General features: G+C 43.2%; 1 protein-coding gene across 1 annotated transcript in view; it reads right to left on the minus strand.

Annotated features, from left to right (window-relative positions):
- Positions 1 to 27754, minus strand: part of WASHC4 (WASH complex subunit 4) — a 69156-nt gene that overhangs the window by 26238 nt on the left and 15164 nt on the right. Inside the window, exons 4-15 of the mRNA XM_044280585.1 lie at positions 24464 to 24529; positions 23274 to 23319; positions 20746 to 20813; positions 16661 to 16743; positions 16366 to 16408; positions 12911 to 13014; positions 10952 to 11072; positions 10468 to 10591; positions 10260 to 10387; positions 9013 to 9173; positions 7020 to 7146; positions 6092 to 6217 (exon numbers count right to left, since the gene is read on the minus strand). Coding sequence (XP_044136520.1) covers positions 6092 to 6217; positions 7020 to 7146; positions 9013 to 9173; positions 10260 to 10387; positions 10468 to 10591; positions 10952 to 11072; positions 12911 to 13014; positions 16366 to 16408; positions 16661 to 16743; positions 20746 to 20813; positions 23274 to 23319; positions 24464 to 24529 — 1197 coding nt within the window. The remainder of the gene's footprint in view (positions 1 to 6091; positions 6218 to 7019; positions 7147 to 9012; positions 9174 to 10259; positions 10388 to 10467; positions 10592 to 10951; positions 11073 to 12910; positions 13015 to 16365; positions 16409 to 16660; positions 16744 to 20745; positions 20814 to 23273; positions 23320 to 24463; positions 24530 to 27754) is intronic.

Below are 27754 nucleotides of genomic sequence, written 5' to 3' on the forward strand. Positions count from 1 at the left end.
TCTTTCTCTAATCATATCTTGTCTTCAAGTTGGTTGGAAAGCTTGTGTATGTGACCTTAAGATATATCACATGGGCCATAACTCCTGGCAAAATTACAGCCTGATCAGACATGCATGTCAGGAGCAGTCAAAGTAGGCCCTTAACGGTCATTTGACAATTTTGTGGCCTATTTTGCTGGAATTTAAAAATTAAGTCAAGCCTTCTTAAGGCACCACACTGCAAGGAGACTTAGACTAAGTAGTTTTACTGACCTGCAAAATGTTTGCCTCCTAGCTAAACTACTTAAGATACTGTGCCTTGACAAAGTTGCCACTTCGGTTTATGCAGCAAGCAGCGCATTACAGCTGGTCCACCATCAGCTGCCTGAAACTCTGGAACCAACAGAGGCCCAGATGAAAAAATTAGTAAGATTTGGAATGACCCAATGGTATGATTTAATTAAGAATGTCTGCAAGAAACGTGAAACAAATTCTATATTTATACTGTACTTCTGGGGAAACAATACTGTCAGTGCCATAGACCAGTGGTCGGCAAAGTGCGGCTCGCGAGCCACAAGCGGCTCTTTAGAGCCTTCACTGCGGCTCTTTGGTGCGGGCTGGCGGGTGGGCGGTCGCGCAGCCATATCGCGCCGCTCAAGCTGCTTGCAAAGTGTCCGTCATGCGCCTCCTGCCCCGTCTGTTTGCTACTTCCACTTTATGAATGAAGCAGGCAGGCGGGGCAGGAGGCGCATGACAGAGGGAGAGATGTCACGCTGCGCACAGCAGCAGAAGGGCGGGCAGCCGTGCTCTAGTTCGGCTGCCCACTGCCGACCATGTGAGGAGTGGTGAAGAGGCCGCCGCTCAGGAGCGAAATGTACTGCAGCAGAAAGGTAGGAGCTGACCCCGGTGTGTGCACAGCGCCGGGCACTGCACCGGCCCCGCCGCAAGTGTCCCTGCCTCCTCCCTTCCCCCCACTAATACATTACTTTACTTACTAGAAGGCACTTATGGGGGATATCTGTGGAGGGCACTTATGGGGGATATCTGTGAATGACACATATATAGCATCTTATGCTATAAGTGCGTCATCCACAGATATCCCCCATAAGTGCGTCATCCACAGATATCCCCCATAAGTGCGTCATCCACAGATATCCCCCATAAGTGCGTCATCCACAGATATCCCCCATAAGTGCGTCATCCACAGATATCCCCCATAAGTGCGTCATCCACAGATATCCCCCATAAGTGCGTCATCCACAGATATCCCCCATAAGTGCGTCATCCACAGATATCCCCCATAAGTGCGTCATCCACAGATATCCCCCATAAGTGCGTCATCCACAGATATCCCCCATAAGTGCGTCATCCACAGATATCCCCCATAAGTGCGTCATCCAAATTACATCCACATCTGCAGACAAGTTTAATAAAAGTAAAAAATGATAAAGATGAAATGAAATAATAATCAAGATCCAAATAAAAGAAAGTACATATAAAAGTATGTAAAAACACACTCTGGGCACATGCCCACAAATGTAAGGGCGCCGTGCCTGTGCTGCGGACCGCAAATAGCGGTCCGCAATGCACAGACACAGACCATGGGGCAGCTGCATGAGGATCGCGGACCCATTCAGTTGAATGGGGTTCGCGATCTGCATCCGACTGCCCGCACCGCAAAAAAGTAGCGCATGCTGACGTGAATGGTTCCATGATGCGGGCTGCACACAAAAAAGTAGTGCATGCGCTACTTTTTTGCGGTGCGGAGGCACAGCCAGAAGCACCACGGAAGCACTCTGTAGCACTCATATCCCGGATCCTGGACCCATTGAAGTGCCCTTGTATTGCGGACCCGCCGTATGCGGCCTGCAATATGGCAACGGCAGGCACACGGTCGTGTGCATGAGCCCTAATAGTCCTCACTGGTACTGTTGACGCAATATTTTAGGTTTTAAAAATGTGGCTCTTGAAAAAAAAAAAAAAAAAAACGTAGTTTTGGCGATATTTGGCTCAGTTGACAAAAAAGTTTGCCCACCACTGCCATAGACCAATATAAAAGAGGTGATCATTACTACTTCTGTCCCCTATGAACATATATATGAATATATATATTTATAGTGAATATTGTGGGTTATGTTACTTATATAAATAAAAAAATAAAAAAAACCTTGATTGTGGTAGTGAATGAGTGTTAGGATCAGGGTTTTTTCCAGTCATGTCAGGAGTGTTCTGCGTATTAGGGCTATTGCAATACCAAAATTTTGATTCGATTTCGATACCATAAAAAAGTATCGCGATACTCGATACCACGCGAAAAAAAAATAAAACCCCCCAAAAAGCCATATGCATTCCGCATAAAGGGAAAAAAAAAAAAAAAAGGCAAATCGAGCAGTTTTTTTTTTTTTTTATTTGTTCTGGTGTTCACCGCATAAGAGATTTTTTATATTTTAATAGTTTGGAGTTTTTGAACGTGGTGATATGTAATATGTTAATTTATTTATTGTTTATATATTTTATATGTAAAATTGGGAAAGGGGGTGATTTAGACTTAATATTTTGGTGGGGGGGGGGGGGGTTTAAACTTTTTTTTATTTTTTTATTTAAGAACTATTTCCCCCTCTTAGGGGCTAGAACCTGGGGTGTTTTAACCCCTTGTCCTATTCACCCTCTCCCTGCTGTCCTGTGCATAGTGTACACAGCAGCAGTGAGGTTACCATGGCAGCCAGGGCTTCAGTAGCGTCCTGGCTGCCATGGCAACCGATCGGAGCCCCAGGATTAGACTGCTGAGGCTCTGATCAGAAGCTGCCACTGTACCACCAATGAGGAGGAGGGGACCATGTGGCCAATGCCCCCAATGTTTTTAATACTGGGGTGCGCACTGCGCCACCAATTATTTATTATTAAAGCGCCATTCATTCCATAGCGCTGTACATATGAGAAAAGGTATACAGCCGTGGCCAAAAAATATTAGTTTTCACAAAGTTTGTTGCTAAACTTCTTTTAGATCTTTGTTTCAGTTGTTTCTGTGATGTAGTGAAATATAATTACACGCACTTTATAAATTTCAAAGGCTTTTATCGACAATTACATGACATTTATGCAAAGAGTCAGTATTTGCAGTGTTGGCCCTTCTTTTTCAGGACCTCTGTAATTCGACTGGGCATGCTCTCAATCAACTTCTGGGCCAATTCCTCACTGATAGCAACCCATTCTTTCATAATCACTTCTTGGAGTTTGTCAGAATTAGTGGGTTTTTGTTTGTCCATCCGCCTCTTGAGGATTGACCACAAGTTCTCAATGGGATTAAGATCTGGGGAGTTTCCAGGCCATGGACCCAAAATGTCAACGTTTTGGTCCCCGAGCCACTTAGTTATCACTTTTGCCTTATGGCACGGTGCTTCATCGTGCTGGAAAATGCATTGTTCTTCACCAAACAGTTGTTGGATTGTTGGAGGGTGTTTTGGTACCATTCTTTATTCATGGCTGTGTTTTTGGGCAAAATTGTGAGTGAGCCCACTCCCTTGGATGAGAAGCAGCCCCACACATGAATGGTCTCAGGAAGCTTTACTGTTGGCATGACACAGGACTGATGGTAGAGCTCACCTTTTCTTCTCCGGACAAGCCTTTTTCCTGATGCCCCAAACAATCGGAAAGAGGGTTCATCGGAGAATATGACTTTTTCCCAGTCCTCAGCAGTCTATTCACCATATTTTCTGCAGAAGAGCAATCTGTCCCTGATGTTTTTTTTGGAGAGAAGTGGCTTCTTTGCTGCCCCTTTCCAGACCATCTTCCAAAAGTCTTCGCCTCACTGTGCGTGCAGATGCGCTCACACCTGTCTGCTGCCATTCCTGAGCAAGCTCTGCACTGGTGGCACTCTGATCCCGCAGCTGAATCCTTTTTAGGAAACGATCCTGGCACTTGCTGGACTTTCTTGGACGCCCTAAAGCCTTCTTCACAAGAATTGAACCTCTTTCCTTGAAGTTCTTGATGATCCTATAAATTGTTGATTGAGGTGCAATCTTAGTAGCCACAATATCCTTGCCTGTGAAGCCATTTTGATGGCTGCACGCGTTTCTTTGCAGGTCACCATGGTTAACAATGGAATGCAATGATTTCAAGCATCACCCTCCTTTTAACAGGTCAAGTCTGCCATTTTAACCCAATCAGCCTGACATAATGATCTCCAGCCTTGTGCTAGTCAACATACTCACCTGAGTTAACAAGACGATTACTGAAATGATCTCAGCAGGTCCTTTAATAGCAGCAATGAAATGCAGTAGAAAGTCTTTTTTGGGATTAAGTTAGTTTTCATGGCAAAGAAGGACTATTCAATTCATCTGATCACTCTTCATAACATTCTGGAGTACATGCAAATTGCTATTATAAAAACTTAAGCAGCAACTTTTCCAATTTCCAATATTTATGTTATCAAAACTTTTGGCCACGACTGTACATACATAATACAGACAATTGCACTAATCATAAACAAGACGAGTTACAAACTGGTACAGAAGGAGAAAGGGCCCTGCCCGTGAGGGCTTACAATCTACATAATTAACCTTTAATACAGGAGGCGGCTGCCGGCAGCAGATCAGCGACAGTTAACCGCTCAGGTGCCGCACCTGAGGGGTTTAACTGCCGCTGATCGCAGCTCCCTGTCGGAGGCAGGGTGCCGGCTATGTGATTCTGCTGCCGGCACCCGCCTCTTGTATTAAAAGGTTAAAGAGGACCTTTCATGGGTCCAAACATTGTAAACTATCAGGATATGTAGAGCGGCGCCCGGGGATCCCACTGCACTTACTATTATTCCTGGGCGCCGCTCCATTCGCCCGCTGTGGCCCCAGGTATAGTCTCCTGCTCTGTATGCTAATTGCTAGCATCGGAGCAATGGGGATGAGACTTCCTTTTTTCTCAATGGGAATTCCTTCTCCCTGGCTGTAGCGCTGTCCAATTGCAGCAGAGAACGTCACAGCCAGGGAGAAGGAACGCCCATTGAGAAAAAGAGCAGTCTCCTCCCCATTGCTCTGATGCTAGCAATTAGCATACAGAGCGGGAGAATATACCGGGGGCCACAGCAGGCGAACGGAGCAGCGCCCAGGAATAATAGTAAGTGCAGTGGGATCCCTGGGCGTCGCTCTACATATCCTGATAGTTAGTTTACAATGTTTGGACCCATGAAAGTACCTCTCTCTCCCCTCCCCTCCTCCGCCCCTCTCTCTTCTTATTGGCAGCTGTCTGCTGAGGGAACATGAGTGTGCTGAGAGCAGTGTGCTCCGTGTTCTCTGATGGTAGGCTGTGCAGTAGGGCAGCCTAGTATCGATAAATGTCAAAGCAGTGTATCGTATCGATACCGGGACAAAAGCATCGATTGGGTATTGATATTTCGATACCCGCAACAACCCTACTGGGTATTACAGCCATGCGCCCGGCAGTAACCAACAATCACAATTTATAATTTCCATCAATAAGCCACAACAGAGAGCTAGACACAAAGGGTGGCACGCTCTCTATCTGGACAGATTAGGCATGTCCATACAGAGAACCTACTGATGTAACGGTGAAACATTTCCTCTTTGGTAGCACTACAAGGTAACGGAGCACTGATGCCAGGATCTCTGAAGATAGCAGCCGATTGCTGTGGATCCTGATCAGTTTATTCTCCGGGAAACCTTCCATTAAAAACTGAGTATCCAAAATGGACACCCTCATCACCCATATGTTTCTGATCTTTTCCCGATTTCTTGTCCACCACAGTGATGTAGTCGCAAATGCTCAGTTCAAATCTTTCACTGCCACCAGCCATATCTCGTGTTAAAAGCGGTGGCAGTTAAAAGGGAAAGAGCTACGGCCAATAGAACACGCCCCCCTGAGAAAGGACAAGCCCCCCGAGAAAGGACACACACCCCTAAGATGCCAGCCTGCAATAAAACTAGCAGAACAATTGGAGCAATGATTGGGGAGATCTCTGGATCCATGTGAGGTTCAGGGCTGGTTCTAGCTTTGTTAGAAAGGTATTGTCATGTACTACATGACTTATTTTTTTACATTAGCCGAGGGATAATCCCTTTAACGGACATGAAACTACTAAATGAATTTAAAAAATAAGCTTTACCTTGAGAAGCTCTACCAGTCTGCACAATGCTTTTACTGATGTCTTTGTCATAGGTTTCTGCATAGACATATACAGGTTCATGGTCGTTTTGATGATGTTGCTAAGGCCACAGGCATAAAGAAACCCCTGCAATAAAACACAGGCATGCGTCCAAATAAGGAATAGATGGAGGTTAAAATACAGGTGAAGTGCTCTTTCACAAATAATATGAGAGGAAAGGAATGTTCACGATCTATGTGGAATAACATCCATTGTATGTGGTAAATCATCATTCATCAGGTTATGCCCATCACTCAAGCTTTCACAAGCTTCCAGATAATTGACGATGAACATAATACTTTGAGGAAAAGCTAAGACAAAGCAGAAGCAGAACAGATCATTTACATGCATCAAGTCAAATGTTGCATTAAAAGATTCCTATATTTTAAACCCCTTAGGCCACTGTTACAGTATTTAGCATCAGTTGTAAGCCTAAAGCCTCCTGCACACAACCATGATTTTGGTCCATGTCCGATCCGCATTCATTTCGGTGCGTCCACAAAAAAAAAAAAAAAAAAAAAAAGTCATCCATGTGCTGTCCGCATCCATATGTCCATGAAGCCAACTATAAAACAAGTCCTCTTCCTCTCTGTTTAGCAGACAAGAATAACCATTTCTAAAAGTGGGACTTAGAAAAATGTGGATTGCACATGGAAGGTATCCATATTTTGCTAATCCGCGGTTTGCAGACCGCACAACAGATACGGTCGTGTGCAGGAGGCCTAAACCGGGAGCAGGTGCCAAAACATGGTAGACACATAATTCTCTCCATCATACCTTTCTCTCTAGGTTCCACGCCTAGTTTTGGCTTACATACACGGATGCAAAATAATGACCAAATATTGACCGTGTGAAAGTGTTTATTTTGCAGTACATAAGTAGCAAATACCTGTACAAATATGTTACATCTGTTGGTCAGATCGTCTGCAAACTTTTCAGTTTTTTGCTCTTTTGACAATATGGAATCCATTTTCATCATCCAGGAACATACAATGACATAGTATGACTGGACGTCTCTAAAGTGAAACAGACATTTATGAATTAGTATTAAAGGGGTTCTCCGGGCATTTTCTCTAAGGGAGAGCTTACATCACCACTGCATTTTCTGTTCTTCTAATCCAGTGTTTCCCAACCAGTGTGCCTCCAGCTGTTGCAAAACTACAACTCCCAGCATGCCTGGACAGCCTTTGACTGTGCGGGCATGCTGGGAGTTGTAGTTTTGCAACAGCTGTAGGCACACTGGTTGGGAAACACTGTTCTAATCCATCAGAGGAACCGGGGGAAAAAAAAAAAAAAAAAAAAAAAAAAAAAAAGAAGAAGGATCCTGTAGAAAAACAGATCCCATGCATGTAGGACTTTTTTTCAATTAAAAAAATGGACCTCAGGTGGAAATGGCTAAAACAGATGCCAAATGTGCATAACTGATGCACAAGATTCGTTTTTTTTACAGGATCTGTCTTTTTTATTTCTGATCTTCTAATGGATCACAAGAATGGTGATGTGAACTCTCCCTAATTTCACAATTAGGGCAGAGTGATCCGGCAAGCAGTTCCGTCGCCAGCAATCTGCATGCAAACGGACAGATGCGGATCCGTCTCACAAATGCATTGCAGGAACGGATCCATCTGTCCGTTTATCATACAGACAAACGGATCATGCGCATACCGGAAGGACGGATCCGGCATTGCGGTATTTTCTATGCCAGATCCGGCACTAATACATTTCAATGTAAATTACTGCCGGATCCAGCATTCTTGCAAATGTTCTGGAATTTTGGACGGAGATAAAACCGTAGCATGCTGCGGTATTATCTCCGTCCTGAAAAGTCAAAAAGACTGAACTGAAGACATCCTGATGCATCCTGAACGATTTCTCTCCGTTCAGAATGCATTGGGATAAAACTGATCAGTTCTTTTCCGGTATTGAGCCCCTAGGACGGAACTCTATGCTGGAAAAGAATAAGTCTAGTGTGAAAGTACCCTTAGCAGTTACCTTTTCCTGTTCAGCTGACTAGAATGCAGGTTAACAGGAAAAGAACAATCACAGAATAAGGGCTCATGCACACGACCATTGGCTGTTTTGAGGACCTGTTTGTGTGCATTCTGTATTTCGTGGAACGGAACAGCCGGTCCCTAATAGAACTGTCCTATCTTGGTCCGGACAATAATAGGACGTGTTCTATTTTTTGTGGAACGGCCGTCATTTCCGTTCTGTGGCACGGACACAGAAAAAAATATGTTTGTGTGCATGAGCCCTAAATCAGTACATCCTACATAGTGAAATGAAAACACAGGTGCACAGTCGCAATTAAAGTCATAAAAGCATAACTACATTCCTCAAACTAAATTATACATGATCTATATACAGTACAAGCCAATACCTCATCTAATATACTACCAGTATTGCTTGACACAAATTTTTTGATTAGAAAGTATATGGGCCCATCCACCAGCAGCAAGGTGACCTCGATACAGGTGGGTATCTAACTCTATACCGTTCCTGGGCATCTAATTTCAAGAAGAGCTGAACCCATAAAAAATACTGCCTGCTACCCTTATTACCTCTCGGGGTGCCAGCAAACCATCCATGTGGTATAAAATCGCATATCACATGGTACAAGCTACTAGCAAAAGATTCTAGTTTATTCAAACTAAGGGGAGGCCCAAGTCTGTAAACAGCATCACAGTCCAAATACAAAAATGAGTGTATTCAGCATATATGATCTATCACTATCTTTAAGTAGTTCTTCAATACAAAACAAAGAACTGGATACATTGAAACACTGATGCAAAGGAGCATAGAAAAAGGACTATGACTAGTGGCTCCAGAAATTACTTGTATAAGTGAACCATTGACTTTCTGGAGTTTTCAAGCAGACCTACTTGGTTAGAGACTGAGTCTTGGTTTGAAGGTAGCTTTCCCTCTGACTCTTAATGGAATGTAAACTCTTCCGGTCTATTAACTTGGCAGCAGCCGGAACCTTTTGAATTAGAAAATTGTCGGCATACCAAATTACATTGGCTGTTAATGTGATTGCTGGTACCTAGAACACAGTGAAAAGACCATAATGAGTCCACAATAAAGGTGAGGGGTTAGAGATCCTCTCATTGGAAGGAACAATGCTGATAGTACAGCTATTAAAGCTACTTACTGGTGTATTTATTGAGGTTCACTACTGGTGGAACCTTACAGTCCTAAACAAAAATCTGACTATACATTGTAAATCATACCTGGTGCACTCTGCTGGAATTATGGTACCTCCATTCCAGAGATCTGGTTCCCCAACATTTTCTATCCAAATATGCAGAAGTCTTAATTTTTTTTCAGCTAGTTAAAACCAGATATCCTATTCTTCTAATCTGTTATTTTATTTATCACAGATTTATTAATTCTGTTTTCTGAACATGATTATGGGGGCTGCCATCTTGCCTGAGCATTTAGAGATGTGCCTAAGGCCCATGTAGCTGCCGTAAAGCATAATAGTCAGGAAGGGACTAAATTGACTACTATGGGGGAGTTTTCTAGTCATGCTCTTGACCAGAGGTCAGGAGGGAGAAGATAAGCTTTGACAATTACCCATTCTGAATTATGCATCCTGGGGCATCTATATATATAGGTGATAACCTGCCATTGCAAAAAAATATATATACAGACCAAGAAGTAGCGCCTATTATTAGGCTTAAAGTGGCCATACACATTAGGTAGAAGTTGGTTCACAGTTGAACAATCATCTGGTGAACGACCATTTCTCAGACATAACCATACACATTTTACTCCATGTTGGCCGCTACTACTGTTCAGATGGCCCATACACATTCAATGAAACCAGATGATGGACGAAAGATCCTTCTGGGAACGTTCTTTAAAAGAAAGATCTTTCCTCTGACTAGTGTAAGAAAATAATAACCTTGCCCGATAAATTTTCAAACGATAATGGTCTGTCATCAGTTGGGTAAACCGATCATTCGTTATTAAATTTCACTGGGCGAACGTTCGTTTAGGTTGAAATCGACTAATAGATTAATGTATATGGCTAACTTTAGTGACATGGAAAATTACCTATAACACCACACAAAACTATACATAACCCTCCACCTAAGTAAATATGATGCAGTAACTGAGAGTGTACCTTCTTACACACATCTAGGAGAGATTTATAAAATTTCTTGTCCACTGTGCGAAAGATGTGGAAGTAAAGGACAAACAGTCCACACAGTCCCACATATCTCTCCCGCTGATCAATTTCAGAGGCTTCTCCTAGAAATGACAGAACACACATCAGTGAATGTTCACACAAGAGGCTGACAAACTGTATGAATGCTACAAAATGGGCGTACCAAGTTTTGATTCTACATTCGAAAATATTGCTCGAATATTATGTGCAAATTCTTCAGCAAAAGTCCCGTTCTTTGAGACACTTACACCGCCATTTGTGGAGTCAAACTGCTGTTCAACACAAGCCTGGAAATCAGGAGGAAATATGTTAACTGTCCAGCGATGAAATATTCAATTCACAAAATATTCACTTAGACCACCCCAACGAGAATGAGGATCAAGAATGGAGCGGCGATCAGGCATACATTCTGCCATACACTCGAAACACTATGGGACTGCCCAGCTATCTCCGGCAGTTCAACAGACTCTGAATACAGTAGTAATGCACATGCTTGACCTCCGTTCTTGTGATCAATTGGGGTCCTAGCAGTCAGACCCCCACCAATCTAACAGTAACTCCAATTCAGTGGATAGTAGATAACTTGTTATCAGAATACCCATAATATCTACATCACAGCTCCGGGTTTTCTTGTCAAGTCACAGTACCTGGAACAGCATGCCGTCAAGTAACTGGCTTTCAAGTTTTAAAAGCAGCTTTTCAAAGGGTTTTAATTTGTCTTCTTGAATCCCAAACTTTCCTGGGTTATGATGCACCGACTTTAATAACCTTCAGGATAAATGGATGCATTTAATAAAGAGTTGTGCTAATGGAATAAAATCAGCATCTTACATAAAAATAATAGTGACAAACTGATGCATAATGTGTAAGATGCCTAAAACAATTCTAAATGAATATACATTAAAGAGGTTCTGCCAAAGTACTTTTCACTCTAAGGGTCCATTCACACGTCCGCAATTCTGTTCCGCATTTTGCGGAACGGAATTACAGACCCATTAATTTCCATGGGGCAACACTATGTGCTGTCCGCATCAGAAAATGCGGATCTGCACTTCCGGGTCCACAATTCCGTTCCCGATTTTTTTTTTAAGATGTCCTATTCTTGTCCGCAATTGCGGACAAGATTAGGCATTTTCTTTTAGAGTGCCGGTGATGTGCGGTCCACAAAATGCGGAACGCACATTGCTGGTGTCCGTGTTTTGCAGATCCGCGGATCCACAAAACACATACGGATGTGTGAATGGACCCTAAAATGTATTTTCATCAAGTACTCTAGCTCCCATTACTCCTTGGATTGTTTTTTTTTTTTCAAATTGGCAGTTTTCTCTTATTCCTCATGCTTCAATTTTACTTCCTGGTTTGTCATGCGTCTTCTGTCCCCATCATGCCTTAGGGCAGTGAGATGTGTCCTGACATCAGAAGGACATGTGACACTAACCATTTATTTTCTACTTCCACATATTCAAAATGCTCTGTATAACTGGATTCATAACAGACACAACTTGCGCTAATGTCCATCATTTGTTTAAGACAAATCATCCTTATGTTTATCTATTTGTCTATTATCTATCTGCCTGTCTGTCTATCCATCCATAACTGACACTGCGCATAGAGGAGTGGTTATTGCGGGGAAGGAAAAGAAGCGCTGTGAGCATGTGCGTCCTGTATTACAAGGCTTCACTATAGGACGTAACCAACAGCAACTGAAATGGAAACGGATTTACCACAGGGCACAATGGTGGGCTAATAACTTTAGAAGAAGGCTGTTTTTATAAATAGTTGTATTTGGGGGATGCGATATAACAGCGTATGTGTTGCGCAGGATATATTTATATTAGTGGCATAACCCCTTTAAAGCAACATTAAACCTTGTAAGCCTTGTAAAAGGCAAGCCAGTGACACATATACAGTGAGAAGATGTTACAAAACCAGCTAGACAGCCTTTCCAGTGTAGGATGAGCTAATGACTAAAGCTACTTTCACACTGGCGTTTTGGCTTTCCGTTTGTGAGATCTGTTCAGGGCTCTCACAAGCGGTCCAAAACGGATGAGTTTCGCCCTAATGCATTCTGAATGGAAAAGGATCCGCTCAGAATGCATCAGTTTGTCCCTGTTCAGTCTCCATTCCGCTCTGGAGGTGGACACTAAAATGCTGCGTGCAGCGTTTTGGTGTCCGCCTGACGAAACTGAGCCAAACGGATCCGTCCTGCCACACAATGCAAGTCAATGGGGATGGACCTGTTTTCTCTGACACAATAGAAAACTAATCCGTCTCCCATTGACTTTTAATGGTGTTCATGAAGGATCCGTCATGGCTACAGAAGACATAATACAACCGGATCAGTTCATGACGGATGCATGCAGTTGTATTATTGTAATGGAAGAGTTTGTGCAGATCCATGGCAGATCCGCAAAAAACGCTAATGTGAAAGTAGCCTAAAAAGGTTTTATAAAGACAGACTTTCTGGTTCTGAAAAATGGCGATAGTCTGCACTGTAAATATCTTTTTTCACAGACCCTGGAAACAAGTCAACTAGTTTTACGGACTGTCCAAGAATTTACAGACGGTTGGCAATTTTCTCTAGGATACACCCTGAAACACCACACCTTTTATACATCGTCCAGTGATCCTTCAGAGTGGCGTGGTTTTCAATGATTTCATCCAAGGTTAACAGAACAGTAAGCAGCTCACCCAGGTGCTCATACATAGTCTACAGAGCGGGAACACAGATATTAGTGAAGGGCCACAGACATTAAACCGTAAAAAAGAAATACATATTAACCCCTGCAACTCAATAAACAAGATCAGTTAGATGGTACCCAAAAAACCCAATCATAAAGACTACTGAATAGAAAAAATATATTAAAAGCACTGGCACAAATACATATAGCACAAAGCAATGAGTATTTGTAGGGCTGTTACAGCCAGTGCTTAGAATATATTTTTCTAGTCAATAAATATATTGTTATTTCTTGCATTTGATGAGTAGTTTTTATGATTGGGTCTTTTTTGGTTGACATATTTATGAGTACCGCGTCCTGTGGTTTAATACATAGGTGTCTATGTTATATAGGCACTGGCCTTTGATTAATGTAGGTTTGCAATATTAGAGCAAGGAAAGTGTTTAAAAGGTTATTCCCATCTTGGCCTTTCATGGTTGGTGCTCTGCGGTTTCTGCTGCAATGAACAGAGCCATGCAAACAGCACAGCAAGCTACAGTGTTTCTGTAACTCCCCTGTTTGTGATGCTCCTATTCACTGTTATGAGGGGTACAGAAACAGCGGAGCACCAGCATTTTGGCAAGTTCTGTAACTCCAGCCACTGCACTGAACAGATCCTCCCACGAAAATCAGATGGAGTAGTGTAGAAGCTACTAAGATATGGGGTGTCAGATACTGATGACCTATCGTGAGGATAAGCCGTAAATATATAAACTCCAGGAATACCAGAAGAAAAAAAAAAGGTGCTCACCTATTCAATGTGTACTATTCCAGCGCCGAGGCTCCTGTCCTTGTGGTCCTCAGCCAAAAGGAACTGTAACGTCCCGTCTGTGCTCACGTGCACTGCTACAGTCATTCATTGACCTCAGTGGTGATGTGTCCTCAATGGAACATTACTGCTAGGGCCAGTGAATGGCTGCAGAGATGCACGCGACCACGGACGGGATGTCACACTGCTGATCAGTCAGAGACTGTTTGGTGCATTCTCTCTGTGTGTTCTCTATGATTGCTACATTCTGTGTAGTTTGCTCTTGTGGTGCATGTGGACCGCGTCGATATCCTCCATTGTATGCATATTTTGCTGGGGTTAGTCGATTACTGCGGTCCACATGCGGTCGGGCTGCTCCCCTAACTAAAGACACGCTACAGTGTCATGGGCTGAGCAGCTCCTCCAGAATTGCCACTAAATTTTTTTGTTTTTCATTTTCTGTCTTGTCAGAAGAAGCAGAGACTGGAGCACTGGAACAGTGCGGCAGTGCATAGGCGAGTGCCTTTATTCTTTACGGTAAACACTTTCCTGGCCATAACTAAAATTTGGTTTCGTGGTCTGACAACCAATGCCTTAATAGTATGGTGTTGGCAGGAGCCTTAAAAGGACAAAAGCGTACTGGTATGGCGCACTAATTGCATGGGCACATTCACTGTGCCTGCACAATCAGCAGCAGGATCACAGCTGCATCACACAGCCAAGATCCTGCTTCAATGACCAGGATTAGAGAAGACTCAGATTCTGACTGGAAAAATACAACATATCCTACAAAAGCATGCCTTTACTACCTACTACCAATTAAGCATATTAGGTGAGGTGCATCTCTGTAATGAGAAGGGGTGTGGTCTAATGACATCAACACCCTATATCAGGTGTGCATAATTATTAGGCAACTTCCTTTCCTTTGGCAAAATGGGTCAAAAGAAGGACTTGACAGGCTCAGAAAAGTCAAAAATAGTGAGATATCTTGCAGAGGGATGCAGCACTCTTAAAATTGCAAAGCTTCTGAAGCGTGATCATCGAACAATCAAGCGTTTCATTCAAAATAGTCAACAGGGTCGCAAGAAGCGTGTGGAAAAACTAAGGCGCAAAATAACTGCCCATGAACTGAGAAAAGTCAAGCGTGCAGCTGCCAAGATGCCACTTGCCACCAGTTTGGCCATATTTCAGAGCTGCAACATCACTGGAGTGCCCAAAAGCACAAGGTGTGCAATACTCAGAGACATGGCCAAGGTAAGAAAGGCTGAAAGACGACCACCACTGAACAAGACACACAAGCTGAAACGTCAAGACTGGGCCAAGAAATATCTCAAGACTGATTTTTCTAAGGTTTTATGGACTGATGAAATGAGAGTAAGTCTTGATGGGCCAGATGGATGGGCCCGTGGCTGGATTGGTAAAGGGCAAAGAGCTCCAGTCCGACTCAGACGCCAGCAAGGTGGAGGTGGAGTACTGGTTTGGGCTGGTATCATCAAAGATGAGCTTGTGGGGCCTTTTCGGGTTGAGGATGGAGTCAAGCTCAACTCCCAGTCCTACTGCCAGTTTCTGGAAGACACCTTCTTCAAGCAGTGGTACAGGAAAAAGTCTGCATCCTTCAAGAAAAACATGATTTTCATGCAGGACAATGCTCCAACACACGCGTCCAAGTACTCCACAACGTGGCTGGCAAGAAAGGGTATAAAAGAAGAAAAACTAATGACATGGCCTCCTTGTTCACCTGATCTGAACCCCATTGAGAACCTGTGGTCCATCATCAAATGTGAGATTTACAAGGAGGGAAAACAGTACGCCTCTCTGAACAGTGTCTGGGAGGCTGTGGTTGCTGCTGCACGCAATGTTGATGGTGAACAGATCAAAACACTGACAGAATCCATGGATGGCAGGCTTTTGAGTGTCCTTGCAAAGAAAGGTGGCTATATTGGTCACTGATTTGTTTTTGTTTTGTTTTTGAATGTCAGAAATGTATATTTGTGAATGTTGAGATGTTATATTGGTTTCACTGGTAAAAATAAATAATTGAAATGGGTATATATTTGTTTCTTGTTAAGTTGCCTAATAATTATGCACAGTAATAGTCACCTGCACACACAGATCCCCCTAAAATAGCTAAAACTAAAAACTACTTCCAAAAATATTCAGCTTTGATATTAATGAGTTTTTTGGGTTCATTGAGAACATGGTTGTTGTTCAATAATAAAATTAATCCTCAAAAATACAACTTGCCTAATAATTCTGCACTCCCTGTATTATAAACGTAAATTATAAATTGACTACCAACTAAGGGCTTTATAAATTTATCATTTACATTTATAATATACTAGTGCCAAATGCAAATTTCCACCACCTCAGTGACTACCAACTAATATAATATATATTATGAGATATAAAATATCGGTATAAATTATCGGCTATCGGCCTGAAAGTTCACAGATTATCGGTATCGGCTCTAAAAAAAAAAATCAATATCTGTCGATCCCTAATAAAAAGCAGAAAAAAAAATGCTTGGTCCTTAAAGCCCAAACAGGTCTGGACATGAAGGGGTTAAACCTTAAACTACAGACAAGTATCTCACCAGGAAATGAACACCAGAAGTCTCCATGATCTTGGATTCATTCCTGTAAAATAATAATGGTAATGAGTCATTAGATCGTTAGGGAATCTAAATGCAATAGGCCACTTTCAGATTTTCCATGTGCATTCCATATAAAAAAAATATCTAAAAAAGTATATGTGTCCATGGGATTAAGAATGCCATTCTGATTTGCAGATTGTAGACTGTGCCCTGCACATAGCGGGACCGAGCAGGTTTTCCTGTTTTCAATGCAAATGGTGAAATCCGCATGTAAAAAAATGAAAGTGAATTTTACCTGTTGCTAGTATACAGGGCAGCCAACTGATGTACAACATTCATCACCACCTCATAGCACCTAGTAACAAAACAGGCCAGCTCCTGGACAGAAAACACATAATTTACATGATGGAGTAAGAGAGGAAAACACATTTTCAACTGCACTTTACACAATGTTAATTTATGTGATATTGCATGCAAAAAGAGTAGAACTCAACAGGACATGAAAGTAACCAGCTCCTTGGAAAGGTAGAGAAACACCCTTCAGGGTCCATTCACACGTCCGTAATGTATTGCGGATCCGCAATACACCCGGCCGTCACCCCCACAGAACTGCCTATTCTTGTCCGCCATTTTTTTCTGGAGCCGCGGACCAGAAGATCGGGGGAGCGCTCCAGAAGTGCAGATGCGGACAGCACACTGTGTGCTGTCCGCATCCATTCCTGCCCCAAAGTGAATGAATGGGTCCGCACCCGTTCCGATGCGGACCCATTCTACGGACATGTGAATGGGCCCTTAAGGCCCCTTTCACACGAGCGAGTATTCCGCGCGGGTGCAATGCGTGATGCGAACACATTGCGCCCGCACGGAATCCGGCCCATTCATTTCAATGGGTCTGTGTACAAGAGCGTTTGTTTTCACGCAACACTGGCCCCATAGAAGTGAACGGGGCTGCATGAAAATCGCATAGCATCCGCAAGCAAGTGCGATGCGCTTTTCACTGATGGTTGCTAAGAGATGTTGTTTGTAACAGTTTATCACACACGTGCACAACGCATTAAAATCGCATTGCACCCGCGTGGTAAAAACTGAACAACTGAACGCGATCGCAGACAAAACTGAATAAACTTGCTTGCGAAATCGCGCCGTTTTTACTGAACACATCCGGACCTCATCCGCTCATGCTCGTCTGTAAGGGGCCTAAACAGTCTAAAACAAGCCAACTGAAAATCTAATATCAAGAGGGACTTTTGAAAGTTAGCCTGGAAACACACAAGCCAACCAGGGAGTGGATATACAAAATATATAAATCTTTCATTTATATGTTTCCTTATAATCCAAACACAAAAGATGGAATAACCATTTAAATACATTTTACTATATACCAGGGATGGCCAACCGGCGGCTCTCCAGCTGTTCTAAAACTACAACTCCCACCTGATATCTGTAGGCAGTCTGGGCATGCTGGGAGTTGAAGTTTTATAACAGCTGGAGAGCCTCAGGTTAGCCATCCCTGCTATATACAGTAGTGAATAACAATAATGTTGTGATATACCTTCATTATTCCTGCTAAAAGTGTATGAATGAATTGCTGGCAGTTAGGGCTGCAGTAAACGAATATTTTAGTAATAGAGTATTCTATTGATTATATTTCTCGATTCATCAAGTAATCTAATAAGAAAAACCTACTTAAAATAACATACGTAATTAGGCATGTATAAAGTTATTGGTTTGGAGAGGTTAATGGAAGCACCTTGGCATTAGGCATGTATAAAGTTATTGGTTTGAAGGGGTTAATAACTTTATACATGCCTAATGCCAAGGTGCTTCCATTAACCCCTCCAAACCCAATGGGCATGTATAAAGTTATTGGTTTGAAGGGGTTAATAACTTTATACATACCTAATGCCAAGGTGCTTCCATTAACCCCTCCAAACCAATAACTTTATACATGCCCATTGGGTTTGGAGGGGTTAATAGAAGCACCTTGGCATTGGGCATGTATAAAGTTATTGGTTTGTAGGGGTTAATGAAAGCACCTTGCAGGTGCCTTCATTAACCCCTCTCTAAACCAATAACTTTATACATGCCAAGGTGGTGCCTGCAGCCTCCATTAACCACTCTCTCTCCATCTGCCTTTCATTTCAATATCAATTTACAGTGACTCAGTGCCCCCGATTCCGCCCTGGCGTGCCTCAAGTGCTGCTAACTTAAATTACCTAATGGCACTGGCACTAGTGAGGAGGGCGCAGCCGCAGACACAGGGGGGGTCCGAGACCGTCTTCATCCCAGCATGCACTGGGACCTTACGTGACGTCAGACGCACATTGTTAGCCGGCGTGATGATGATGTATGAGCGCAACTGCGCATTACGCAAAGTCCTGCCTCTCTGGCCTCCGGAGGACACGGAAGCGGTGAGTGAGACGCTTAATTTCACTCCCGCTCCGTGATCATGTGATGTAACAATTACTCGATGCAGGGAAACTGCATCGATGAATTTTTTGACTCGATTTAATCGAGTTATTCGAATAATCGTTTCAGCCCTACTGGCAGTCGGCAATGAAGGTCCAGATGAGTGTTACCAGTTGGGGGTTTGTCCCTGCACAGTCTGACATTGGCTGCACTGACTGAATGGTGTCAGACTGGGCAGGGACACATCCCCAACTCGTTACACCTATCAATACCTTTATGGCGGACTGCTAGCAGTTCATTCATAAACATCTAACAGGAATAATAAAGGAATAGCACAACAGTTTTCACTGCTTAAATCTTCTTTTTTTCCTTGTATGACATTGCTCAATGTGTGCACTGTGTGTAAAATAGAGGCATTCGCACTGCCTCTACTAGTCTGATCATGTAACGTGTTCTTGGATGCTGGTGTTGTCACTGTCGTCAATCAGCTGTTTGAAGAGGAGGCAGCCCCATCGTCTCGGACATCACTTGAATGGAGTGAGTACTTGTAATTAAAGTACGCCACCTTTCCTCAGGACACGTTGTGTAGAGTAGTGAAGAGGACTCCTCTTCAAACAGCTGATCTGCAGGGGTGCGATCAGATATTGATGACCTATCCTGTGGTGCTAAATTAAGATAGTTCATGGGTTTTAATCATTTCGGCAGATGTGTAATGCGATTTTTTTTTTTAAGTGATTGTATACCAAGGGGGTCATTTATTAACCTGAAATACATCTATATATTATATCTGTGACTTTTCCTGGCTCACGCCAGGTCTAAAAAAAAAAAAAAAAAAAAAAAAGTGGGCAGGCATGTAAGCCTGTCTCATTCATCATTTTTTATGCCTGGTTTAGGCGTAGAAAATGGTCTAAATGTAAGCCAGCTAGGAAGATGGATTACATTTAGAAGCGGCACTGGATGCATTGAAGTTATGTGGAGTTTCGATCCACAGCCAGAGAAGGGGCTTTATTAAGACAGTCGTCTAAAACCACCTAAGGGTTTGTTTGATGTACTTTGTGACTGGCTGCAACATTTTGGGACATTTGTCAGTGTCGCACATCATAAATGCACCTTAAAAGTGGGAAGCTGAAAGCCACAAAATGTTGCGAATGCCAAAACAGGCAACAACTTAAAGGGAACCTGTCATCCACTTTATGCTACCCATACTAACAGCAGAATAAAGTAGAGACCGGTGAGTTGATTTCAGCGTTCTATCATTTAAAAGTTAAAAGTAAGTGGTTGCCGAGAGCCAACATCACAATCATGGCAGACTGGGTCTGGAAAAGAGTCCCGGCCACCTGAGAAGAGTCCTGGTAATTCATGAATTCCTGCTCTCCTGCCCACCTGCTGATGACTGGCAGTCTTCTACCTAGTTTTCTCTCTTTCTCTCTAGGAGAGAACTGCCAATCATCAGCAGATGGGTGAGAGAGCAGGAGATTATGAATAACCATGACTCTTCTCAGGAAGATTTGACTCTTTTCAAGGCCTGGGCTGCAATGATTATGATGTTGCACACCGCTGAAATCAGTATTTCTGTCACTATTTTATGCTACCCTCAGTGAGGTCAGCATAAAGTTGATGACAGGTTCCCTTTAACGCCACAATACTGGAGTACCAGCCTTCATAAATGTCCCCCTTAATACATAAAAATGTACAGTCCACCACGATAAACGCAAATAAAGTGTTTATTTTAGGGTAGAATGAAAAAAAAAAAAAAATACTAAAAAGGGTGATAAAGTATAGTTTTATTATTTATTTCAATTTATAAGCCTACAATTCTACCAAAAAAAGTATCAATGTGTAAAAAATGATATGAAAATAAACGTTAATTATTCCCCAAAAATGCAAAAAGAATCATGTTGCTATCCCAACAAATAAATAAAAGTTACAGCCGTTAAACTGAGGTGTGCAAAAAACAGCTAAAAAGTTTACCTGTAGGAATGAGACAAACCTTCCCATTTGTATTTGGGAATCACCCTCCACAATACTCGATTCTGGAGCTGTAAAGGAATCGGAAATATGACAGCATTTACTATTCAATAATAAAGTACGTTGTTCTCTTCTGCCCTCACAACCATTAAAAACAAATTGCATGGTATATATACTGGAGCATGCAGATAGTTTTTTTTCATTAGTTAAAGTGTAACCATCATTCTTTTTTTATTTGTGTAATGTATAGGGGCAATGATGTTAACCATTTTTGTAATATACTTTAATTACTGAAATCATACGTTTCTATTAGGCTTCGTTCACATCACCGTTTAGCCTTTCCGTTCTCCTGCTCCGTTCAGGAGCAGGAGAACGGAAAGAACGGATAAGCACATAACTGACGCCAAACAGAGTCAAACGGAGGCCTTAGGACCCCATAGACTATAATGGGGTCCGTTAGGTTTCCGCTCAGAAGATGACTTTTAAGCGGAGACAAAAGTTGTGCATGCAGGACTTTTGTCTCCGCTTAAAAATCATCTTCTGAGCGGAAACCTAACGGACCCCATTATAGTCTATGGGGTCCTAAGGGCTCCGTTTGACTCTGTTTGGCGTCAGTTATGTGCCTTTTCCGACCTTTCCGTTCTCCTGCTCCTGAACGGAGCAGGAGAACGGAAAGGCTAAACGGTGATGTGAACGAAGCCTTAGAAAAATAGCTGTTAAGTGGCCCATTTTGAGCCCTAGCAACGCTCCTCTGTTTACATAACAGTGGAGACACGCTCCACAATGACTGTGTTATGTTAACAGAGGAGCGTTGCTAAGGCTCAAAATGGGCCACTTTACAGCTATTTTTCTAACAGAAATGTATGATGTCAATAATTTAAGTATATTACAAAAATTGTCAGCATCACTGCCTTTACACATTACAAAAATTATAATAAGAATGACAGTTACACTTTAACTCTTTATTTTCCTTATTTATATGGGGATCGAGTAGGCCTAAACTGAAACATGCCACACTCCAGAGACCCAAAATGCTGGCTGGACCTTCCTTGTCTGATTTATTAGTAAGTGGGTTTTTAATTTCCCCTTACCCAATTGTCAGCACCTTTTAGCCTTATTTTTGTGTTCTGTACTAGAACCTGGCGACTACAGGCCCCATCATCTCCTACCGATTATTGGGCTGGCTGAGCGAGTCTGGTCCCATACTAAAGTAGTTTCCCATTTCTCTGCACATACAGCCAAAACTCTCAGGCTCTCTCATCTAGTTAAGGTATAGGATATCTCTAGAACTGCACACTATTAATCCAGTATCTAACTCTGGTGGCTTCCTTAAGACAGTTCATGAGATACAGGAATCTTTTCAAGTCCCTGACTCAGATGTTTTTAGATGTTTGAAGTTTCATCATGCTTTCTTTTCTAAGATCCTTTCTAGAGGAATAGCTCTCAGGGGTCTAAGGGATTGGTATCATTCATATACACCCACCTGCTGTCTGTTTAACTGAAAAAAAGCCTAGGATTTCTGAGTCTAAATGGAGGAACCTGATTCTTACTCTCCCCCGAGAAGATTGGGAAACAGCACAACAATCTCAGTTAACTGCATCTCTAGACGCTGATAAGATCCAATATGTATTATCCAGCGGTGTCCAACAGATCCCTGTGCACCTATTTCATATAAGTAGAAGTACATCTACTGATTTCCAAAGATGTGCTGCTGTGTAAGCTGACTTTGACCATCCTATGTGGCTATGCCTTCATATTTAGTCCTTTTAGAAAGAGGTAAAAAAGCTGGTGACAGATGTCTTGGGAAGACAGGCTCCTCAAAATCCTGAGGTTCATCTTCTTGGTATTATACTGGAAGATACATGGTCTCATTATGAATGGATTTCCCTTCAAGGCACTATAATTATTGCTAGGAAAGCCATTGTCATGAGGTGGATGGTTCAGAGGCCTCCTTCCTTCTCTCTATGGAGGAGTGAATAATATACCACCAATATGACAGTAGTTTATAAAAACTATGAGCACCCTGACAAATTTCAGTGGGTGTGGGGTCCTTGGTGCGCCTCGCCTCTGACCCTCTAACATACAGAGATTTAATGGCAAATGTTTTAATTCCTTAACGCATATGCTGCCTTTGTATCTGTATATTTGGTGATTGCTGAGCCTATGTGCCATTAACTAATGGACTTTTAAAACGCCATTTTCTATATTATGGTTATGTGTTTTTTTAATAAGAGTTAATTATATGTTGCAGTTTCTGTTTTCAATAAACCTCCATACAGGACTGATTTCTTTAAGGAGCGTCAGTATTCTACCCAAGCAGAAAAGGCCAGCGATTCTTCACAGAGATAGTGGCATTGTCCTTCGTTCTCATTCACAGTTGGTGGCTTCAAGTGAACACATACGGGTGGCATATGCTTGAGTTAGCTTATTCATGTTAAGGTTATGCCACTACTTCAATGATTCTCAATGACATCTACATTCTCCTAATAAACCTGACATCCAGAAGAGGAGCTTATTTAAGCGTGGCTTACCTCCTTCCCCATAGAATAAAAGTCCATTATAGAATTTTGTTTCTGCCTGTTACAGAAGGAATAAAATGTGAATAAAACTTTGACTCATAAAAAAAGACGAACCGACAACATGATAATAATATCCTCAATTATGGATACTCCTATACAAACTCTGGCCATAAAAGTACCTAAGACTGACACAGTAGTGCTGACAGGATATCAGGTTATAGACCACTTCTTCTGAAATGGTGAGGCACCCCCGGTTATTTTTGGGGCTCAGCTGCAGAGGGAAATTTCTCTCTTGTTTAGTAATATAATTTATATTAGGGCCTCATTTAATGATATAATGGACCTTAAGAAACAAATTAGAGTTTAATTTGCCAATATTACTTTAGGCAAGGGTGGAGAGTCACCGGGCATCAATTTGATCTGGCTCATGTGGCCCTAGTAGAAACTGTTTCAGAAGCCCTTCTATAGAGGCAAATCTATTGGTTTACCTCAAAGAGGTTGTCTAACTTAAAACAATAAATGGTAAAATGCCTGGGAAATTATACCTAGGTGCTTCACTCCAGCGTCACCCCTCCAATCCTCCTGCCAGTGTAGCCAAGACATCAAGTTTTTGGCTGCAGTGATAATGTTCCATATGTCCTCAGAGGTATGCGACACAAGACTGCTGAGGACACTGACTGGCTGCTGCAGTGACTTGCAGTATATGATGACATGCCACCCCTGCAGTCATGCAAACAAAGCATGGCCAGGACCATTGGCGCGGTGGTGCTGGAACAGTGAATAAACTTTAATATTTTTTTAATATCTTTCCATAAGTTAACCTTTACCTAACTCGGATACCTTTAAATACATCTTTAGTGGATGAAACTTGGACTTCCTATATAGTTATGCCCTGAGTTCTTCAACAACCAATGCATTTCATGATACATTGTTAGGTGTACGGTCTAAGAGTTTTAGTGCACACAGTCCAGACAGATCTGTCTGTGCAGTCACTGTCAGTGGACGACTGTCAGTGGCTGCTTCATTTTTTAAAACAAGCTTGGAGTTTATATGATTCCACAGCTTTCATTCACACCCCCGTGTCAGGAAGATCAAGTTACTGCAGCCTCATTGGAAGGAGAAATGTTTTATTTTTTTGGGCAGAACACAAAGCATTTTTGACCAATAAAAACAGGATGCGTCATTGCAGAAAAATGACTTACCTCATACTTTAGTTTCTTAATCTCACAGCACAAAGCGGCGTACACAGTTATGACTTTATTTAAAACCTAAAGGGAAAACCACACAAACAAATGAGGGAGAAAATGAAATATCATATTATATATATATATATATATATATATATATATATTATATTTTTACACACACACATACATACACTGGAATACAAAATGAAACTACAGTATATGCTATGATTGTTTTCATAAGTATACCAGAATACCCCTTTAAGGGACATCTGTCGCACGTTTGTACCTATGACACTGGCTGACCAGTTACATGTGCACTTGGCAGCTGAAGACATCTGTGTTGGTCCCATGTTCATATGTGCCCGCATTACTGAGAAAAATTATGTTTTAACATATACAGATAAGTCTTTCAGAGCAACAGAGGCGATGCCGTTACACCAGGCTCTGCTCTCTCTGCTACTGATGCGCCCTCTGTACTTTGACTGACAGGGCCAGGTGTGCTGATGTTTTCACTGCCTGGTCCTGTCATAGTGCAGGGGGAGCAGCAGTTGCATAGAAGTATAGGAATGAGGATGTGCGATTTAGATTCTCTCTACATAATACAATTTATACGCTTTAACTTCTTTTCCCCCCTCTGAGTCAGCACTCCTCCCCATGTGGCACAGGTGCTTTTAATTAGCAGAAGACTGCAAAGGGTCTTATAATTCCTACCACATCTCAGTTGGAGTTTCTGAGAAGCTGTGAACAGGTGATCCCTTTGCACCAGCTCACATGCGGCGCTGGACGGTGGCCGTCGCTGCTTCTGTGCCGTGCTGGTGGAGTGATGGGATCCGAGGCCTGGGTGGCTCTGCCGCACGGCGGGGCCGCGGTGTGGCTGTTGGATCCCGTTGCCTGCTGGAGCGGAGTGGAGGCGCGGTGGTCGCAGCACGGCACTGCGCTATGGTTAGAGTAGGTTCCCACTTAACAAGAGGCAACCTTGTCGCGGTAAGTGGGCCTATGCTCTTTGATCAAACTGTATACTAATGCCTCTTAATAGTGCACAGCAAATGATTGATACTAGTGCTGTATAGCCATGTTGTATCAAAAGAAATGCTGCAAATTGCAAACAGTTGTTGTATCAGAAGTATAGGAATGAGGATGTGCGATTTAGATTCTCTCTACATAATACAACCTAGTGGAGTGACCGGTCAACCGGAAAGGGGGATCACAATTCACAACCCTTCGTCACATAGGCTTCCTTAACAGCCGACCGACTCCAACAGAATATCGTGGCTTTGGAGGCTTGGAAACCCTTGCGTGAGCCCTCAGGGAGGACAAAGAGTCAGAACGATGGAAGGACTCCGTTAGCTGGAGATACAGCCGGAGCGCCTGAACCACATCCAGGCGGTGGAGAGACTGCTCTCTGGGATGAGATGGGTTGGGACACAATGAAGGCAGTACAATCTCATTAATGTGGAAAGAGAAAACCACCTTGGGAGGAAAGGAGGGAACTGGGAGCAGGACAACCTTGTCCTGGTGAAAAAAACAAAAAAGGGGGACGGTAAGCGAGATCATCGCGACTAGAAAGGCAACCTTAAAAGAGACGTAAGAAAGGGAGATCTTCTTCAAGGGTTCGAAGGGAGAGGACTGAAGGGCATCTAAGACCAGATTCAAATCCCATGGTTCCACTGGAGAATGGAAGGGTGGGACACAATGAGCCACCCCCTGAAGGTTTTCACTTGGGAACGAGAAGCCAAGGGCCTTTGAAAAGAACAGACAAGGCCGAGATCTGACATTTGAAGGAGGCCAGGAGGAGACCTTTCTCAAGGCCAGCCTGAAGAAAATCAAGAACCCTAGGGATGGAAAAAAGGAGAGGGCAAACCTCGCCAGATTCACACCAGGCAAAATAAGCCTTCCAGGTATGATGGTAAATCCTGGCTGACTGGGTTTTCCATGCATGAAGCTGGTCTGGATGACTGACTCGGAGAGGCCACGGAACCTCAGGGCCGCGGCTTCAACAGCCCCACCGTTAAACTAAACCAAGGTAAACTCGGGTGGAATAGCGGACCTTGCAAAAGGAGGTCGGGGCGCAATGGTAGCCGCCAAGGGGAGTCGGCGAGCATAAAGACTAGATCTGCACACCACGCCCTGCGGGGCCAGTCCGAGGCCACTAATATCGCCGGGAACCAATCCATTTTGAGGCGTTTGAGTACCCGAGGAAGAAGCAGAAGGGGAAGGCAGAGATACGGGAGACTGAATTGAGACCACGGAAGCACCAAGGAGTCTACTGCAAGAGCTTGAGGATCCCGAGACCTGGCAAAATAAAGCTGAAGTTTGTGATTCAGACGGGAGGCGAAAAGATCCACGTCTGGGATTCCCAAACGCTGACAAAGCTATTGAAACACCTCTGAATGGAGAGACCACTCGCCCCCGGGTCGAGACGTTGATGACTGAGGAAATCAGCTGCCCAATTGTCGACTCCGGGGATGCAGACAATGGAGAGAGTGGGAACGTGTCCCTCTGCCCATCGCAGGATGGGAGAGGCTTCCTTCAGGACCGCGGCCCTTCTGGTGCCCCCCCTGGTGGTTCAAATAATCCACCGCAATGGAGCTGTCCATCTGAATCCAGACAGGATGACAGCAGAGGAGGTGAGTCCAACAGGACAGAGCTAAGTAAATGGCCCTGAGCTCCAGGATATTGATCTGTAGGGAGCTCTTCCTTATCAACCACTGACCCTTGGCTGTGAGTAGGGTTGTTGCGGGTATCGAAATTTCGATACCCAATCGATACTTTTGTCCCGGTATCGATACGATACCAGGATTTCCATTTTTTCGATACTGGGCTGCGCAGACTAGTATAACAGAACATGAGCGTGCTGCTGTCGGCGCGCTCATGTTCCCTCAGCAGCACAGGGGAGAAGGAAGCAGGCTCTCCCTCCCCCTGTGCTGCCGCTGCCACCAATGGGGAGAGAGGCACGGGCGAACTGCGCCACCAATGATACGACTTTTCCTACACAGAGCGGCGCCCAGAGATGTCCCAGAACTTACCATTATTCCTGGGCGCCGCTCCGTTCGCCCGCTGTGCCCCATTACTGTCTCCTCTCCTGCTCCATATGCTAATTACTATCGGAGCAATGGGGAGGAGACCTCAGCTTCTCTAGTGGGCGTTCCTTCTCCCTGCACTGCACTACAGCGCTATTGGGTTATTTTTTTAACCCCTCCAGCGCTATTGTACTATGCATTCTGTATTCAGAATGCTATTATTTTCCCTTATGACTGTGCTGTTTCTTTCAAATTTAATTAATGCACTGTATTATTATATCTCCTT

The sequence above is a fragment of the Bufo gargarizans genome, chromosome 2 (genome assembly GCF_014858855.1).
Source record: "Bufo gargarizans isolate SCDJY-AF-19 chromosome 2, ASM1485885v1, whole genome shotgun sequence".
Lineage (NCBI taxonomy): Eukaryota > Metazoa > Chordata > Amphibia > Anura > Bufonidae > Bufo > Bufo gargarizans.